At 38.8% G+C, this 20,426-nt stretch overlaps 1 protein-coding gene across 1 annotated transcript in view; it reads left to right on the top strand.

Annotated features, from left to right (window-relative positions):
- Window positions 1-20,426, top strand: part of Iqcm (IQ motif containing M) — a 353,128-nt gene that overhangs the window by 93,236 nt on the left and 239,466 nt on the right. Inside the window, exon 6 of the mRNA XM_052728865.1 lies at window positions 11,793-11,908. Within this exon, the coding sequence (XP_052584825.1) occupies window positions 11,793-11,908 (116 nt within the window). The remainder of the gene's footprint in view (window positions 1-11,792; window positions 11,909-20,426) is intronic.

The following is a 20,426-nucleotide window of genomic DNA, read 5'->3' as shown; positions in this document are numbered from 1 at the left end:
CACATGCTCCTTTAAGAGTCAATTGCACTATCCGAAGAATTCTGCTTCTCTTCTGCCAGAATTTCAGGGTCTTCCATCCTTAATTTTGATTCCTGTCTTAGTCTTCAGAGGATTATGTGGGTTTTCAAACAAAAAGCAAGATTTTCTCAGCAGATTTGAGAATTTTCCCCTTTGGCCTTTAAACACTGAAGAAAAGTTACTTATAAAGTTTCTGTTTTGCAACTTTTCTTTACTCAGAAAATCCTGTTGTTGGTCTATTATTTATTGATTCTTTTGTTGGGTCGGTCCCAGAATGAATTTGAGAATATCTGAGTTTTATACCTTTGCACGTTTTCCTTTTCCAAATCTGTACAATACAGTCTTTATTTTTATTCTTATAATTTAAATTTTCATTCCTCTAATTTTGTAGGATATAATTATAAACAAATGTATTTTCAGTTAGTATCACCCAAACTTAAAAAAAAAAAAACCTATTTGCTAGAAGAGTCTGATCATTTTTCAGTTCAGGAATTTATTACTGATAAGGATTCCCAACATGCTCCCACGGTTGGGCATGGTCGTGAATACCCAGCGGGACCTAGTCACTTCTGCCTAGTCATTTCCGGGTCAAAACGTCTAGCGTGACCAGGATCCTGTGGCTTTGTGTGGTTGCATAAAGTGCAGCGCAACCATATGATCTATGCGCATGTGTGGAATAGCCGCATGGGCCTGGGTGCACAGCTCGGCCCAGCCTTTATAAGTCGGCACCATGATTTCCTGTCCCACTTCACTCACATGTGTTTTCACAGGCCTGTGCACATCTGTCCCTCTCCCTTATCTTAATAAAGCTCTTGTTAGTGGATTCTGTCGTGTTTTGTGACATTTCCTCACAAGGTAAGAGTGCCACAAAAACCAACAATTACCTAATATTACTTCATTTATAATTGTCCTGATTTCATCTTCAGTAATGTGTGATTCATTACAGAGCTACTTATTTTTGTCTTCACTAAGCTCTAACGTCTCCTCTCCTTTTCATCTTTGGATGTTCATCATCTGCATTCCAGGGGTGCTTGCCGAGTCCAGTCATTTGGTATTCTGTGCTCTCAAACACACTCACACTGATTCCAAACTACATTTGAAGTCTCCCATTTACATTTTTATTTCTTTGTATTTCTTGTTTACAAAAAGTGCTCATTTCTAATTTTATTTTTCTAACAATTCTTACTAGTTTTGATAGTCTTATTTTTTTCTTATTGTTTTTATGAGAATGCCAAACATTTTTCTAAAAATTTGACCCTGGGTCTACCAGAATATTTTTTGGAGGAGACTGGAAAGGCACTTCAGCAGTTAAGAGCACTGACTGCTCTTCCAGAGGACCCAGAACCCACATGGCAACTCACAAACATCTATAATTCCAGTCCTAGGGGATCTGATGTTCTTTTCTAGGACCCAAGGGCACTAGGTATGCATATATAGACATATATGCAGGCAAAACAATGATAGAGATAAAATAATAAAATAAAATTTAAGCTGGGCGGTGGTGGCGCAGGCCTTTAATCCCAGCACTTGGGAGGCAGAGCCAGGCGGATCTCTGTGAGTTCGAGGCCAGCCTGGTCTCCAAAGCGAGTTCCAGGAAAGGCGCAAAGCTACGCAGAGAAACCCTGTCTCGAAAAACCAAAAAAAAAAAATAAAATAAAATAAAATTTAAAAGGTTAAAAATATTTTTTCGATTTAAGTTCCTTTCCTGGAATTTTATTTGAGACCATATTTGTCTCCTGTGGTTGCGATAACAAACGATCAGACATTTATAACACACACCATCCATCTGGATTACACTCAGACAATGGTATCACACTTGCTATGTCAATTCTGTCATGACTGTTTTCTGAATATAATCTTAGAGGCAAGAAAAATGAAATCAGCTTCACTGGACTTAGCTTGTTTATAGTTCTGGTTCCTTCTTGCAACTCTAATGGTGAATCTATTTTGTTGCTCTTTCTGGCTTATGGATGATACCTGCATTCCTGTTACAATCCCTGTCCCAGTCACTCTGATGTACTTGTGGCTTCCATCATTAGTCTGTTCCTCTTGGGCTCTCATATATAACCCTTGGCTTTGTAAAGACACCTGTAATTATATGCGATGCCCACCAGGATAACCCCAGGTTATCTTTCTTCTCTAAATCCTTAATATAATCACATCTGAGAAATCTCTTGTGACATAGAAGGGAACATTTACAGGGTTCAGGATGTCAGTGTCTTTGGAGGCTCTGTTGAATCAGCCATTGGTCTTTTTCTGTGTCCGTCAGGTAGACATCAAATTCACATCCAGGTTTATACAACATCCTGTCAGTTTTCTGTGAAATGGGGACAGCATTGGTATCCATGACTGTTAGGGTTAGTGTTAGATTAGATCAGGAAGTGTGTTGTGAATTGCTTTGCAAATTGAATTTTCAGTACACGTTAAGTCACATTACCATGGATATAGGCCTGCATAGAGAGAAGGAGCTTTATTCCAACTGAGTGATTGCAGTACAGCATCTGATTTTTTTCTCAGCTTTACCCATTTACCTCAGGTGTATCAATTACCCACTCCTGGTAGTTGATGGGCGCCAATGTGTTGTTCTCTACTGTCCCCAATGCTTTTCAGATATACACCTAGAACACTCTGGCTCTGCTGAGGTAAGATCTTTCTCACTCTGTTTCTTCATTCTTATCATTATCTACTTAGGGCATGAAAAATTATAATCCTCATGCATTGCCACCAAACCTGCCAGTTCCAGCCTCTGCGATGAGCTTTTCCCTTCCAGGGTTATAGCATACTTTCTTCAGAGTCAGGGTTGCGTTGCTAGAGTTGTGGATTCCAAGTAGATTTTGATGGAGTGAGCAGAGAGAGATGTTTCATTTTCTTACTTTCTGTTAGGAGATATTAAGCCTTTTCTCACTATCTTTCAGATTGAGAATGGAGATTATTTTAATGTATACATGAATGACTTTCCTTGATTGGGAATGGAGATTATCTTAATATGTATATGAATGAGTCTTCTTGATTTATTTACATTTATCCTAATTAAAGGAAGAATTCTCTTCTGCCAATTGGTGGTGAATGATTGGAATTTATGTGTTGTAACCATGAGAATTTCCAGCTTTTCCATTTTCCCTGTGGCATTTTACTTGGCTGTAAGGGCTTGCCTCATGGGTGAAGCTAACAAGCAGATAGAACCAGAAATCATAATTCTTTCTGAACATTTTAAATTCATGGAAAGCTTGGATTTATCTGCCAAACCTGTTGAAATACTTGGGAATTCAGAAAGAAAGGCAGCTGAGATGCCACTGTTCTGTATCCTTTCATACTCAGAAGCAAGTTCCCATGCACTTTTGAACTTGTGCTGCTAGGCTTGTGCATTGGCTTTCCATCTGTAAAACAGTTATATTTGGAAGACATACACAGATTAGTCTTTTGAAATAGTCAGGGCTTAGAACATAATGACCCCCAAACATGGTGCCATCAAGTGCTGAATATTTTTGGCTAAAGAAAAAGCTGAGGAGGCAGAAAGGTCTTTCTGACCCTCCTCTGTAATCACTTTTATCTCCAACGCAGGTTATAGAAACTGCAATTTCTCTCTCTTGAAGCAAGCTATTAAAACACAGGAGAGTCGCCCCTTTGATCACATGTCCCTCTTTGTTCTGAGCCCTTCCATGACAGAACAGACGTCTCTAAGCTTCCCTCCTAATCTGTGACTGTTCCACCATTCCTCCATGGTTAATGTTAATTTTAAATAGGAGGAGATTTGGAATCCCGGGCCAATGTTACTATCCCTGTATCAAACTAATTTATTTAACATTAATTAATTTAACATTATTTAAAGTTATCATTGCTGTGATAAAATATACTTGATTAGAGGCAGCTAAGGGAAGACGGGTTAATTTTGACCTAGAGTGTGAAGGAACAGTTTGTATATGTGGCAGTGAGGGCAACTTCAGCTTTGGGGGCAGAAGTATAAGGCAGCTGGCTACACAGTTTTACAAAGTCAGGGAGATGAATTCTGGCATTTTGCTGATGTCTTCCTCATTCCTTTCTTCTTCTGCCTGGCACCTCTGTCTATGGCATGGCATCGCCCACATCCAGGATGAATCTCCTCAGTTAAACCACTCTGGAGACACTCTCATAGACCCCTGGAGAGGTGCTCCTAAGTCATACCAGATCCAGTCAAGTTGAAAATCACAATTAACCATCGTAAGACTTAAGTGTAAAATGTGTTTTCTGAGGCTCTTAAGGTTTGTGTCATGTAAAGCTTTGACAAATATACAGGATTTTCTCTTATTAATCAGTTTTTACAGGTGTGTCAGGCATGAACTTCATATTGTTGAGCAAATTATTGTTTTTTTTTCTTCCATACATATCTTTATTTTTCTTGAATCTATTTCAGAACAGTTCATTTTAAGCAAACAAAAGAAGGTAGTTTTAGTCATGTTAGAATGTATACATTGTTCATTTTGTTTTATAAAATAATATATATGAATTAATTTAAATGGACTTTTTAGTTATTTATTCTAAAATTCAACTAATATAGCAGATAGAATTCAGCTACCCAAGCAATTTTTTTAGGTTTGATTATTCAAATGATTAAGATGCTATTTGTCAACTCTAGCTTACCATCCCTTTTAATTACATAGATAATCAAACTAAGAACTGCTAATTCTCTCTCCTAACTATTAATTGTTTGTAATTACCTACAGATTAAAACTGCATGTGTAATTAACTCTAAGAATTAATTGATACAAAAGGACTGGTAGAAGGGGAACAGAATGAGCTCAGCATTAAAGAGGCTCTGGGGACCAGGACCACTAAACCCATTTGGTTCCGTCATGTCCTACTAAAGATGTATTGGCATCTTGCTCTGTCATGGGCAGCTGCATGGGCTGTTACTTCAAAGCATTTAGTCTCTTGGTTGAGTGAAACCTGGTATATGAAGTTAGAATTGCAGTTGTCTTTTGCCAACACCCAGATGAACTGAGCAATGCAGGAGTGGGTGCTAGCTAATTCGTTTCCTCGGCCCTCTGCTTTCTCCTCTCATTCTCTCATGCCTTGGTGACATCTCCGGGTACACAGTTTACCAGTTTTCTGTGAATCATTTGAGTAATTTAAATTTCTACAATAACTATACTTATTAGGTTTTAGAAATATCTTCCACCTATGTAAATAATTGACTCATGTTAAGCACATAAATTGGAATAAAAATGGAAAAATTAAATAAAAAGCCCTTTCCACTTTAGTTTAGAAACTGCTGTGGGATGGTCTGTATGTCAAGTGTGTTGCTGATTGGTCAATAAATAAATCACTGAGGGGCTGGAGAGATGGCTCAGAGGTTAAGAGCACTGATTGCTCTTCCAGAGGTCCTGAGTTCAATTCCCAGCAACCACATGGTGGCTCACAACCATCTGTAACGAGATCTGGTGCCCTCTTCTGGCCTGCAGGCACACATGCTGTATACATAATAAATAAATAAATCTTTAAAAAAAAAATCACTGATTGGCCAGTGGCCAGGCAGGAAGTGTAGGCGTGACAAGGAGGAGAATAAAGCTGGGAAGTAGAAGACTGAGAGAGACACTGCCAGCCGCCACCATAAAAAACAGCATGTGAAGATGCCAGTAAGCCACGAGCCATGTGGCAAGGTATAGATTAATGGAAATGGATTAATTTAAGCTGTACGAACAGTTAGCAAGAAGCCTGCCACAGCCATACAGTTTGTAACCAATATAAGCCTCTGTGTTTACTTGGTTGGGTCTGAGCGGCTGTGGGACTGGCAGGTGAGAGAGATTTGTCCTGACTGTAGGCCAGGCAGGAAAACTCTAGCTACAAGAAACTATTGCCATTATAAATATCAAGATATTAGACACCGAGGAAAGATGATCTGGTGGAAATATTTTGTCCCAAGAAAAGGCAGCACTTTAGAATCGAATGGTAAAGCATTTCTGTTTCCTGGTGGGTTTGTATTGCATGGGGTCTTCCACTTTTATGGCTTTGCTGGTTGGAATGCCAAACTAGCGCCAAACTGGTGCTGGAAAAGCATTTTTCATTGTGCCTAGATATGGCAGTGAGCTGTGCCGAAGACAGCAGAATAACGTGAACTTGCGGTATGATAACATCTTTTTAAAAAGAGAGCCTAAAATAAGACTCAAAGAAAAGCAAAATCAGAAAGATATCAGTATGAGGAGCTCTCTGGCACTTGTCTTTAATGTTCAGGAATTACAGCTCTTTCTGAACTCCTTATGTATCTCTTTCCAAAACATGGTATTTCCCAAGATGTTTAAATTCCTGAGTGTTTTGTTCTGTTCTGTTGGCTAATATCTGGGATTACTGATAAAAATTTTAATTATCCTACCTATTAATGTGGAGCCTGCTCCTGTGAAGCCTGCACACACACACACACACACACACACACACACACACACACACACACACACACATCCTAGACTCTGAGTCTTTATTTCTCTGTGGCATCATCTTAGAAGGCTGTTGACTCTGATGAGTTTCTGATAATTTAGTCTGATATATGACTCTGGTTTTCTTTAAACTGTAAGCTTATAACTTTGGGCTGACTTTGTTGGGTAAACTGGAGTTTGTTGCTTGTCACCTTGTGTGCTGGCTTCTGAGGGGGAGTCATTAGCATACATCAGTGTGTGAATGATTGCCTTAGAGATTTTAGTAGAGGCTTTACTGCTTCCTGGAGTGGAAAAGTTATAGCTATATTTTCTAGTGTGATACCTACATACTGGAGGAAATAATACATGGCCTTCTCAACTGCACAAGTCTGTCTGGTGGGTAAACAGGATAAAATATTTGAAATTGCTCCAAATTCTCCTTTAGAAATAAATTGTATGGTATTAGTTCCATATGGGCTTTTGATCCATTGGTGGTCAGGAAGATCCCCTGCTTTGCCCATATAATTTAATTTATTGAGACCAATTCTTTATTCTTTTGAATTTTCCTTTTATGTTTCCTTGTTTTAGTATGTAGTAATTGTATAGATTAATGAATTTTTTAAACACAGGACTGTTTTCTTTCTTTTTTATTTAAACTTTTTTTTTCATTTTACATATCATCCCAAGTTCCCCCTCCCTTCTCCCACCACCCCCCACCTTCCCCCCATCCCACTACCCATCCACTCCTCAGAGGAGATAAGGCCTCCCTTGAGTAGTCAACAAAGTCTGGCATACCAAGTTGAGACAGGGCCTAGCCCATCCCCACTTCATCAAGGCTGAGCAAGGTGTCCCACTATAGGGAATGGGTTCCAGAAAGCCAGTTCATGCACTAGGGATAAATTCTGGTCCCTTTGCCAGGGGCCCACAAACAGATTCAGCCTCACAACTGTCCCCCACATTCAGAGGTACTAGTTCAGTCCCATGCAGGTTTCCCAGCTGTCAGTCCAGAGTCTGTGAGCTTCAGACAGCTCGGTCAGCAATCTCTGTGGTTTTCCTCATTGATCTTGACCCCCCTTGCTCATATGATCCCTCCTCCTCTCTTCAGTTGTTCTCCAGGAGCTGGGCCCAGTGCTTGGCTACGGATCTCTGCATCTGCTTCCATCAGTCACTGGATGCAGGTTCTATGATGACAATTAGGGTAGACACCAATCTGAGTACAGGGGGAGGTAAGTTCAGGCACCCTCTGCATTGCTAGGAATCTTAGCTGGGGTCATTCTTGTGGAAATTAATGGGTTTCTTTAAAACCTTTACATACAGGCACACAACACACACACACACACACACACACACACACACACACACACACACACACACACACACAGGGTTTTAATCATGGTCACACCCTCAGTTAGCCCTCCTTAGACCCCTCTTTCCAGCACTCTCCTCTTTCACATACCTGCCAGTGCCTTCTCCCCACTCATACTCTCCTGACTCCTATACTGCGATACTGTGTATGAAAACTGATACAACATGACCATCCCCTGCTCCATATATTTTTTCTTAAATGACACAGTATCATTCTTCTTTATGGTTGACTGAAACTCAATTGTGAATACTCCACATTTCATTTATCTGTTTATATATTGATTGGCACCTATACTGGTTCTATAACCTAGCTGTTATGATTAATACAGCAATAAAATATGGTTGTACAGGTATCTCTGTAGTAAGCTGATTTTGTTTTTTGGGGGAAATATACCAGGAGTTTTATAGCTGTATCATATAAAAATTCTATTTTAATTATTTGAGGAATACCCATATTGAGTTCCATTCTGATTGGACTAACTTACATTCCTACCATTAATGGGTTGTCTTTACCCAACCTGGCATCTTTAGCATCACTTCTTATTTTCTGTTTTCTTCATGATGGCCATTCTGACTGGCATGAGATGGAATCTCTATATAGTTTTAATTTTCATTATCTTACAGCTCAAGATTCTAGATATTTTTTCATGTATCTCTTGGTCTGCTGCCCTTCCTTTGAAGTGTTTTTTCAGATAAGTTGTCCATTAATTGAGTTTATTATTATTCTTTTGGTGCTTTTTTTTTTTTTACTTCTTATACACTCTGGGTATTAAAATAACTGTTGGATGAGTATCTAGCAAAGATTTCTCTCCCATTCTGTAGGCTTTCATTCAACTCCATTGTTGCTTTTACTGCAAGATACTTTTAAGTTTAATATAAACCCCCTTGCTATTTTGTTGATGTTAGTTTCTCAGCTATGAATGTGCAGTGTTCAGAAAAATCTCAGCCTCTGCTGGTATCTTGAGGTGGTTCATAGCTTCTAATCTTACATCCTTTGAACTGTTTTGTACAGGGGAGACAGGAGTCTGGTCACCTTCTTGTGCAAGTGGATGTGCCCTTTTCCAAGTACCACTTGCCCAGGAGGCTTTTATCCAATGTATATTTTGGCACCTTTTCAAGAATCAGATGGCTGTTGCTGTGTGGGCTGAGGCCAAATTGGATTCACCAGTGTTCACATAGCTACTTTACTTGTATTCTAATGAGCCAGAAACATGGGCCCATGCCAAGTAAGATATTGTTCTCATCCCAGAAAAGTTTACGAACTGAAATCAGAGACTGGAAAGAGATGTGCAGTTCTCTGAAACAAGGCTTCTTAAACTTTTGGACTTGCAACCCCCCTTTTGCCTCAGAAATTGTGCCCCCAAGTATAGAGATCTACAAAACAGGCATACAGATCAAATGTTTACTGATAAACCAAGAGGAAGTCTATTTTAAAACACTTCTTTGGTATACATGTAACTTTACCATGAAAGATTAAGGTAAATTTGCATAATAATGACATAGATGTGCTTGCTTACTTTATAAAAAGAATTAAACCTTGGCTGAATATATGAAACTATAAGACACAGAATATCTTCATCTTTTTTCAGAGTTTATTGATTTTCTTTTTTCTTTTTTGTTTTTTTTCGAGACAGGGTTTCTCTGTATAGTTTTGGTTCCTGTTCTGGAACTCACTCTGTAGCCCAGGCAAGCCTCGAACTCATAGAGATCCAACTGTCTCTGCCTTCCAAGTGCTGGGATTAAAGGCATGTGCCACCACTGCCCGGCTAATAATTTATTTATCTTTATTTTATTTGCATTGGTGCTTTTGCCTGCATTTATGTCTATGTGAGGGTGTCAAATCTTGATGTTACAGACAGTTGTTAGCTGCCATGTGGGTGCTGGGAATTGAACCCACGTCCTCTGGAAGAGCAGTCAGTGCTCTTAACCACTGAGCCATGTCTCCAGCAGTTTATTGATATTTTTATACTCATCAATGCTGAGAACGTTGCATCACATAAATTGTGTAATGCAAAATTGCAGTAGTATTTTTAGAGCCATTCCAGAAATTGTTGGAAATCGTTCCTACTCCCAAGCCAACATTTATTTAATATATATAAAAAATGATGCTCAAGCCAGTAACTCAAACAATACTTTTAAAAATCAAGTTCTAATATAGTGCAATCTAAGATAAAGTAACTCACGACTTTGATGCTGAGGATTGAAGTCTCTGCTTTTTTAATTAAGAGAAGAAAAGTTTCTATTGTAAAAGAACTATGGTTGACAGCATACGACATATGTCATCTGGAATCGGAGCGTGCATGTGTATGCAGAAATAAAGCTGCGGTGGAGGTGCACAGTACAACGTGGACATCGATTTATTGATTTTGAATTAATTTTAGGTTGTCATACATTCTGAAACTTTTTACTGTTGCCATTTTTTTTCTGCCACCCAGATTCAAGTATACACTCACATGGGTCCGCCATATGGAATTTAAGACGCTGGGAAACAGACATGCAAGCATTCATTGTGGACATATAGTGAGGAAAGGGGGTAGAATAGGAATTGTGGGATATTGCTTTGAATGCATTAAAAAGCCTTCACAAGGAAGCTGGAGAGATGACTCTGGTTAAGAGCACTGGCTCTTCTTCCAGGAGACCTGGTTTGATTTCCAGCACCCACATGGTGGCTGCCAACCATCTGTAACTCCACTTCCTGAGAATCTGACACCCTCTTTGGGCACCCATAGGCAATGGATGCACATGATGCACAGGCATTCATTAATGGAAAACACCTATACAAATAAAATAAAAATAAATATTCAAAAAAGAAAGCTAACAAAAAATGTGAGGACTTGCCAAACCTCTGATTGGTTCTATGCGACCCTGTCTCTCCCAAGGGCCTATAAAAGTCCCAACTAAAGTAAAAGGTATATGACCTTTTCCTGGTCAACATTTTTTGTTCTTTTAATCTAATCAGTTCTCTGTAAGCTGCTTCTTAGTGAAATTTGCTTCCACTAAAAATTTTCCTGACCCCCCCCCCCAAATTTCCTGTGTATATATTGAGTCAAGAATGAAAGATATGATTTATTGTATTCCCTTTTTAAAGAGGTTTTAAACTTTTTGATAGATACCAAACAGACAATTGCATAAAAAATAAAATGTGCATGGGTATTATTATATCTGTGCAATAACATTTCCCTCTTTTTGACTTAAATTTACATTTTTGCCCCCATAAGACATTCAGCCTATGATTCCATAAATAAACTGGAGCAACTAAATAAAACAATTACTTCTGAAGTCTCAAAATTCTTGTGTAATACATCATAGATGACTATTGAACTAATATTTTTAGACTAGAATTTGAGTAAATATTAGGAAAGTTGGAAATATGATACCATTTGGTTTCTTGAATGACAAGATTGAATTAATTATTCTCTTTAAAAAAATAACAGGTGGTTTTGAGAAAAAAAAATCGTCAGGTGAGTCTCAAATCTCCCCATCATTTATTCAAAGACAAGATTGCAGCTGAAATCCCATGGAAGAACTGAGGGCCTCTTCTGGCTGTTTCTTCTCTCATTAATATTCACCTTAGCACTGTTAACAGTTTCATTTACTTCACAGTTTTAAAACTTAGTTCTTAATCATAATTTTCTGGATTTTTCTTTTAATGTACTTACATTCCTTATCTTTTTATATGTGCCATTCACAAATAGAATTTTGCTTTAAGTCTTCTTTTTAAAAAGGAAGTCAGTGTTCTTGGGAGAAATGAGTGATGAAAATGAACCCATTAACCTTCTGGTGGGCACAGTGCATGCAATAAAACCACGAAGCTTTGCTGTGAAGGAGCCAGTTCATTCACGTCTTTTTCTGTGAGCGCCATCCCTTCTTCATCTCTCTCTGATGAGATGACAAGATGTGATTTTAAAACAGAAAAGTGAGCCCATAAAAATGATTTGTTTTCCTCTTTGTATCATTAAGCAATATGATCAGTGTGTACTCTTCTTAGATAAATATTATTTCAACCTCTATCCACATTTCCAGCAGAGAAGATGCTTTATGATTGGCGAAGCTTTGCATGGAGGAGGTCTTCTCGTCCACCTCATGAATCTACTCAGAGCTTAGCTGGATCATCAGGAATATTTAAGGATTATTATATGGTAAGTATTTTTAAATATGGACATAGAGTTTACTTGTCTTTTCCCAGCAAAATATTGGGTCAATTTTGATTTAAAAAAAACATGAAATTTTAATGTGGACCTATTTTATTCCTAAACTCCCCATTGAAATTCATCGTTTTAGCCAAGTGTGAAGGTTCATGCCTGCAATCCTAGCACCTGTGAGTCTAAAACAGGAGAATGCCTGTGCATTTGAAGCCAGGCTAGGCATCAGTTTTGAGATACTGTCTCAAAATAAAAAACAACCTTACACACACACATACACAAGTTTTCTCCCCCAGAAGCAAAACTTGAGCACGTTTATCATGTTTTGTGTAAAATTTACTAATTACCTTGACCCACAGTACTGCATTGTATTTTATTGGAAAGACTCTTAGTCATATGGTTTTCCTAATTTTGTGATTGCACAGAAACTACTGTTTTTGTTTTTGTTTTTAAATTGTATCAAGAAGTCAAATAGAGACTGAGGATGATGACATCTGTTCGAAGTATGATAATTGAAAGACTGAGAAAATCCAAATGCAGTTTCCTGATGACCTACTTATGGCTTTTAGAATAAAGGCTCTAATTCAGAGCATGTGAACCTCTGATCTGACAGTCCGGGTCTTCTATCAGAGCAAGTCCTCAGATGCAGCTGTGTGATTACCACAGGAAATTAATGTTTAAACATCTTTAGTACCAATTATTTTTTTCTTTTTTATTTAAAAGTTTTTTTTTTTCATTTTATACCTCCCACCCTTCCTCCCATTCACCCCCAACCTTCCACCTACCCTCTCCCCCATCCTCTCCCCAGAGAGGATAAGGCCTTGCATAGGGAGTCAATAAAGTCTGGCATATCAAGTTGAGGCAGGACCAAGCCCCTCCCCGCTGAATCAAGGCTGAGCAAGTTGTTTATTGTTTGGAGCTGGGCTCCAAAAAGCTAATTCATGCACTAGGGATAAATTCTGGTCCCAATGCCAGGAGCCCCACAAACTGCCCAAGCCACACAACTGTCACCTACATTCAGAGGCCTAGTTCAGTCCCATGTAGTTTCCCCAGCTGTCAGTCTGGAGTCAGTGAGCTCCCACTAGCTTGGGTCAGCTGTCTCTGTGGGTTTCCCCATCATGTCCTTGACCCCTTTGCTCATATAATCCCTCCTCCTTTTCTTCGACTGGACTCCAGGAGCTCTACTCAGTCCTTAGTTGTAGATCTCTGCATCTGATTTCATCAGTTACTGGGTGAAGGTTCTATGATGACAATTAGGGTAGTCATCGATCTGGTTATAGGGGAAGGCCAATCAGGCACCCTCTCCACTATTGCCTGGAGTCTTAGCTGGTGTCATCCTTGTGGGTTCCTGGGAATTTCTCTAGCACCAGTTTCTCCCTAACTCCATAATAGCTCCCTCTGTCAAGATATCTCTTTCCTTGCTCTCCTTCTCTGTCCCACCCCAACTCGATCATCCCATTTCCTCATGTTCTCATGTTCTTTTGCTACCTCCCCTTACCTGCACCACCCTCAGCGCTCCCAATTTACTCAGGAGATCTTATCTATTTCCCCTTTCTAAGGGGACCCATGCATGTCTCTCTTAGGGTCCTCCTTGTTACCTATCTTCTCTGGGGTTGTGGATTGTTGCCAGTTATCCTTTGCTTTATGTCTAATATTGACTTATGAGTGAGCAAATACTGTGTTTGTCTTTCTGGGTCTGGGTTACTTCACTCAGAATGTTTTTTTTCTAGTTCCATCAATTTGCTTGTAAATTTCATGATGTCATTTTTTTTTTTTTTATAGCTGAGTAATACTCCATTGTGTGAATGTGCCACATTTTCTTTATCCATTCTTCAGTTAAGGGGTATCTAGGTTGTTTCCAGGTTCTGGCTATTATAAATAATGCTGCTATGAACACAGTTGAGCCAGTATTCTTGTGATATGAATGTGCATCCTATGGGTATATGCCCAAGAGTGGTATTGCTGGATCATGAAATAGGTTGATTCCCAATTTTCTGAGAAACCACCATACTGATTTCCAAAGTGGCTGTACAAGTTTACACTCCCACCAGCAATGAAGGAGTGTTCCCTTTACTCAATATCCTCTCCAGCATAGACTGTCATCAGTGTTTTGATCTTAGCCATTCTGATAGCGTAAGATGGTATCTCAGAGTTGTTTTGATTTGCATTTCTTGATGGCTAAGGATGTTGAACATTTCTTTAAGTGTCTTTTGGCCATTTGAGATTCTTCTGTGGAAAATTCTCTCTTTAGATCTGTACCCCATTTTTTAATTGGATTATTTGGTTTCTTGAGTTCTTTGTGTATTTTGGAGATCAGCCTTCTGTCAGAAGTAGGATTGGTGAAGATCTTTTCCCATTCTCTAGGCTGCCATTATGTCTTATTGATAGTGTCCTTTGGCTTACAAAAACTTCTTAGTTTTATGAGGTCCCATTTATTAATTGTTACTCTCAGTATCTGTGCTACTGGTATTACATTTAGGAAGTTGTCTTCTGTGCCAATGCATTCAAGGCTACTTCCCACTTTCTCTTCTCTTAGATTCAGGCTAACAAAGTAGTACCTTTCTGGTAGAGGTTCAGAAAACTAAACTGTTTTTAGAAATGTGGATACGAAAATGTTTGCATGAGTTTTCAAAGGGGAATGAGGACTCTACTAGGGAGTAGGGACATCCATGTTCTGACAATGCATCTGGCTACATTCTGCCCTTGTGTTGAAAAGTTGATTCTGAATTAAAAATTAACAAACTTATTTGTTTAGCAAAGGAAATTTCGAAGCATTACAGCATTCCAGTTGCATTGTGGTTATTTCTCACTGCTTTCGGCAGGTTTACTCTGGGGCAGAACAGAAAGTTGTGGAAAATGTTCACGTTGGTAAGGAAAAGTGTGAATTTAGTTGGAGTTGTAGACATGATTGCTGCAAACAAATTAGCACCATGAGAAATGCGCTCACCATATAAGCATGAGGCCCCACATTTGGATGCCCATCACCCACATAAAAGCCAGGCATGATGGTTGGCATCTGTAACCCCAGCTCTAGAGGGTGAGGGATGGGAACATGGAGCCTGATGGCTAGCTACTCTAGCAAGTCCGTGAGCTCTAAGTTCAGAGATTTTAGTACCAAAAATAGTGACTGAGGAAGACACCCAATGTCAACCTGTGTCCTCTACACATATGTGTACACATATATACCTGTAAGCACATGTGTGCACAGGAACACATACACATCCCCCCTCATACACAAAGAGATTAATGCCGTTAGAGAGAAACTACAGTTTAAAGCGCCATGGAAAATAAAGAAAGCTTTAAGACTTCACCAGGTTGTAAAGCAGAGAACCCCAGTAAAAAATAAAATAATAAAATAATTCATTTGCAAGGAAAGTACCTGAAGAAAAAGAAACTCTACTGTAAAAATGGCCACCTAGGATAGTATTTGACTAGCTTCTGCCATGGCCACACATAGAAGCTATACCTCAGAAGACAGAGATATAGGATCGGAGTCACGCCAGCCCATTAAAGAACAGCTGATGTGATCACTAGCCCCAGATGCTGGGCATGGAGTTTCTGGGTTTAGTGTTTAACCTTTTGGGTTTCCATTTGCTCTGGTCCAGTCATTCCTTCCTATAACCCATCTCCCTCTGTGAAATGGGAATGTTTACTCTAGCCACTATACCTTGGAAGTGTACAGCTTTGCTTCTGGCACTGCAGGGACCCTCATTTCTGACTACCCTCAATCTCAGAGCTTTTGAATAGCATTGCAGCTGTAATGCTACAGGCATCCTTGAAGTTGTATAAATGGACTTTTCAGTGTGGGATGGCCATGAGTCCATGAGGGTGAGGATGGGGGTGTTGTTTGAATAGTGAGATGCCTCACAGGGGCTCAGATGTTTGAACACTTACTCCCTGCTGGAGACACTGTTTCTGGAGATTATGGGACCATTAGGAGGGAAGCTTCGCTGGGAAGTGGATCTTGAGGTGACTCTATAGGGTGTGCCTCTGCCTGGATTTCAGAGCTAGTGTTCTCTGCTCCCTGACCACCAAGGCAATGCAGCCAGTGGCCTCACATGCCTGCTGATGCAGCTATGACCCATTCTCACTGCCATTCTTTCCTGTCATAGGGACTGTACTTTCCATGAGCAGATGCGAAATCTGTTTTTTATAAGTAACTTCTTTCCGGTTTTTTATTACAGTGATGTTAAAAGTATCCAATAACCATTATTTAAAAAAATTCATTAATTATAGTATATATTTATACTATTGTTGATAACTAATAGGATGTACATTTCAATGCTTATATAGCCTTATAAAATAATATCCGTAGAAAGCTCTTTTCATTGTATTCTGTGAAAGACTAAAGGGTGAACTGCCACTTCTAACTTCTCTGCCCACCCTATTTTAAACAACAGTTTAGAGACTACTCCTAGCTGTGTGAAGTATCTTAAAAATTTTTGGGTGAGAAACACCTCTGTCAAGATAATATCATACTTGGTTGAAGAGTGCTTAGCCTGCAAAACAGTGTTTGTTTGTTACTGAGGAGCATGAGAGTCTTGTGACCATGGCTGTGATATAGTAGCTGATGCTTCTGAATGACACACCTGTTTAAGGTGTTTGAAGTCCAATGAACTAGAGAAAATGTGAGCAATTGTATGCTTTTGTGTAAGTGGTTAGAGGTCACTGGGGCAGTGTCATATTGACATACTAACTACATGGTGTGTGTGTGTGTGTGTGTGTGTGTGTGTGTGTGTGTGTGTGTGCGTTATTGAGACTGGAGTTTGTATGTATGTGTGTGACTGAGATGGGGCTTTGAGAGTTAAGCTTTCAGATTTGTTTCTGGCTTTTTCAGTTTTCATCATAGAAGTCCAAACGCCTTTTGTTTTGAGTAAGGATTCTCCTATCCTACAAAGCACTAACATTCCATGTAGAGATAAAAGAACAAGTTCTAAGTTTATTGCATGTTTTAAGTAATTAAAATCATTACAAAATTGTTTTATCTAATTAAAAAAGTATATCCTGAAGTTTCCTGTTTTAACTATTCTTAAGACTTTGACTGTACACTGTCATACCCACTTCTGCATCACTGCTGCCACTGTCCATCTTCAGAACATTTTTGTTATCTCAAACCATACAACTCTATTCCTGTTAAATGCTGATTCTTCCGTAGCTCCTTCCCTGAGCTCCCAGATGCCGATACTTGGCTTGTTGCCTCTGTGATTCTGATCACCATAGGTACCTCAAATAATCAGAATCTTACAGTATGATTTCTTTCTTTAGTATGGTTTATTTCACCTAACACAATATCTTGTAAGATCATTCTGGATTGCATCGTGTGCCAGAACGTACTTTCTTTATTAGGCTGCATAATATCCCATGTCAGCATGCGCATCCATCAATTGAGACTTGAGTAGATTTCACCCTTTGAATATTCTGAATAATGTCACTGTGAACATGAGGGTATACATGTTGCTGAATCTCTACTTTTGTTCCTTTGGAGTATGTGCCCAGAATGGAGACTCACATTGTATTTCTACATTTAGTTGTTTAAGGAATCATCTTTACTGTTTTCCCAGAATGGCTATACCACTTTAGTTCCCATTAGTAATGTCTGGGGATTCCAGCTTGTCCACAGTATCACCACACTTTCTATATCTTCTGTGTTTTACATCCTGATGGTGTTTACTAAACCATACTGATGTCAAATTGTTTCATCAGTTGGGAATACAAAAGGTGCTGGGCGGTGGTGGCGCACGCCTTTAATCCCAGCACTCAGGAGGCAAGAGGCAGGTGGATCTCTGTGAGTTCGAGGCCAGTCTGCTCTACAGAGCAAGATCCAGGAAAGGCGCAAAGCTCCATAGAGAAACCCTGTCTTGAAAAACCAAAAAAAAAAAAGAATACAAAAGGGAACAGGAAAAACAGAATAAAGGTGGCTGCATTGTTAAAGTAGAATGGAAACAAGGACATTAAAACTCAGCTTTTTATTTTGTTGTGGGGAGAAGTGAATATAACATATTTTGCTTTGGAATATTCTGTAGACACATTTCAATCTCTTGGCATTTCAAACTGACATTGTCATCTACAAATATGTTGGATCATATTCATAGCCATCCCGGGATACATGTGACACATGGGCTGCAGATCATGTGTGTAGCTACCAACTGACTGCTGCATTAAACCTTATTTGGTTTAAATAAGCAAGTTTTTGTGGTTATGCTGCCTTTAGGTTATAAGAACATTATCCCTTCTAAAGGTGAAATGTTTCTATAAAACACATTTGTTTTTTACTTCTAATTTAAAAGTTCAATAATGATATATACCATTTGTACTTAATGTATATTAAGTAACACAGCTAATATAGTAATATCTAATTGTTTTAAACAATGACACATAGATTCTTAAAACTTCTTTGTAAAGTGTAAATAAGACCCTGCATCCCTGAGGAATAGCTATTTGGGTTACATCTTCTGGCCTCTGAAAAATGGAGATACTTATGGCCTTAATTATCTTGAAATATAATATTATCTAAAATAAGTGAAACCTGTGGATATTGTACCTCATGCAAACATAAAAATGTAAAATTACTTTATAATCAGATGTGTAAGACTACTGTCTCCAATCTCCCCCTTCGATTTCATGTTATAACTGAGAATATATGGAGCAGTCTTAGAGAGTATGGATCTGGGTGTTATGGTTACAATAGGCAAAGGAAACAAAGCAGATCTTTGGTATTTATCAGTATCCAGAAATGTGATGTTTAATGGATGTATCTATAGCATTGTTTCTGTTGTATGAGTGTTTGACTATATGTGTATATACATACCACTTGAATGGCCAGTGTCATTATGAAGCCCAGAGGAGGGCTGTGGGTCCCTTAGAACAGAAGTTACAGATGATTGTGAGCTGCCATGTGGGTGTTGAGAACTGAAATGGGTTCCTTTGCAAAAGCAGTATGTGCTCCTAACTGCTAAGGTATCTCTCCTTCCCGAATAACATTCTTCAAAATGGTCAGAATTAAATATCAACAGAAGTTCCTAGCTAATCATTGGAGACAGAAGACAGTGAGGGAACATATTTATTCATTGTCAGTCATGGTTGATTTGTTGATACATGCTCTTGTAGTAGCTCTAGTGTTCGAAAACTTTCTCTGAAAGAAATTGATTCATTTTGTGATCCCTTGGAATGATGGGATGGCAGTGTGTGTCTGCCTTAGAAAAAAGGTGTCAACGGGCTGGAGAGATGGCTCAGAGGTTAACACTGGCTGTTCTTCCAGAGGTCCTGAGTTCAATTCCCAGCACCCACATGGTGGCTCACAGCCATCTGTAAGGAGATCTGGCTCCCTCTTCTGGCCTGCAGGCATACATGCAAACAGAACACTGTATACATAATAAATAAATAAATCTTTAAAAAAAAAAAAAGAAAAAGAAAAAAGGTGTCAAGAAATGAAGATGAGATGCACATATGGCCATTTTAGGGCCATGAGGCCCTCCAGCAACTCCATGTCCTAGGGACAAGAAGAAACCCATTGTTGAAAGGAATACCCTTGACATTAACTTGGAAGTAGAGGATTAAAAGCAAATGGGGCTTGGTCTCATAATTGGTTGCATTAGAATAATTTCCTATTTTTTTATATTTTAATGTATTATGTACATACATGTACACATGTGTACATGTATGTGTGGAGACCGGAGATGGACACTGTATCTAGACCTCACATTTTGGATAAATTATCTGGCCAGCAAGCTCCAGGGATCCTCCTGGCTCTGCCTCCTCAGCACTGAGATTATATGGTGCTGTGCCCTCTTGTGTTTTACATGGATGCCAAGGATTGAGTGAAGTCTTCATTCTCACACAGCAAACATTTTACCCACTGAGCCATATCCCCAGCCCTCTGTTTTCTCTTTTAAGAAGGTATCCTGTGCCTTCTACACTTGGATTTCCAGTCATCCCATCCAACCTCCCATGAGGAATATAGCCTATATGGAAGGGCAGAAACAAAAAGGCTTACTGTGCTTCTTGTTTTTATTAGAATACTTAAAGCTTACAGTGTTTCACAAACAGAAACACTCATTGATTTTACTGAAACAGACTTTTTTTTAGAAATGTGAAAAGAAATTTTAAACTCAAGTTGTTTATATCAAGTAAATTTTGACCACAGAATGGATATTCACAAATGAAATTTCTTTTAGTTTTCTTTGGAAAATGTTTTGGAGGCTTTCAGTAAAAATGAGTATTGCAAGAATCTAAACATTTTTTTTTATTTTAACTTGGAAATTTTAAAGTCTATTTGTAATTTTTTACCTGTGTACATTGTAAGAAGACCAGGAACATTTCACTCGAATGACATTTCTTATATATAAAAGTTGTGAATACACTTTAAAAACAGTATTGTTATTTTTTTAATCATTCATACAATGTATTTTGGTGATATCCATCTTCTCCTCCAACTTCCCCATTTTTCTGCCACCTCCCTACTCACTCAACCTCATATTCATCCTCAACCCCTCGTAAGTTAAGTTTATGTTGGCAG

This window comes from Peromyscus californicus, unplaced genomic scaffold, assembly GCF_007827085.1.
Source record: "Peromyscus californicus insignis strain IS unplaced genomic scaffold, ASM782708v3 Scaffold_8__1_contigs__length_139910024, whole genome shotgun sequence".
NCBI lineage: Eukaryota > Metazoa > Chordata > Mammalia > Rodentia > Cricetidae > Peromyscus > Peromyscus californicus.
The sequence above is the reverse complement of the archived record's forward strand: the minus strand, read 5'-3'. Positions and strand labels throughout refer to the sequence as shown.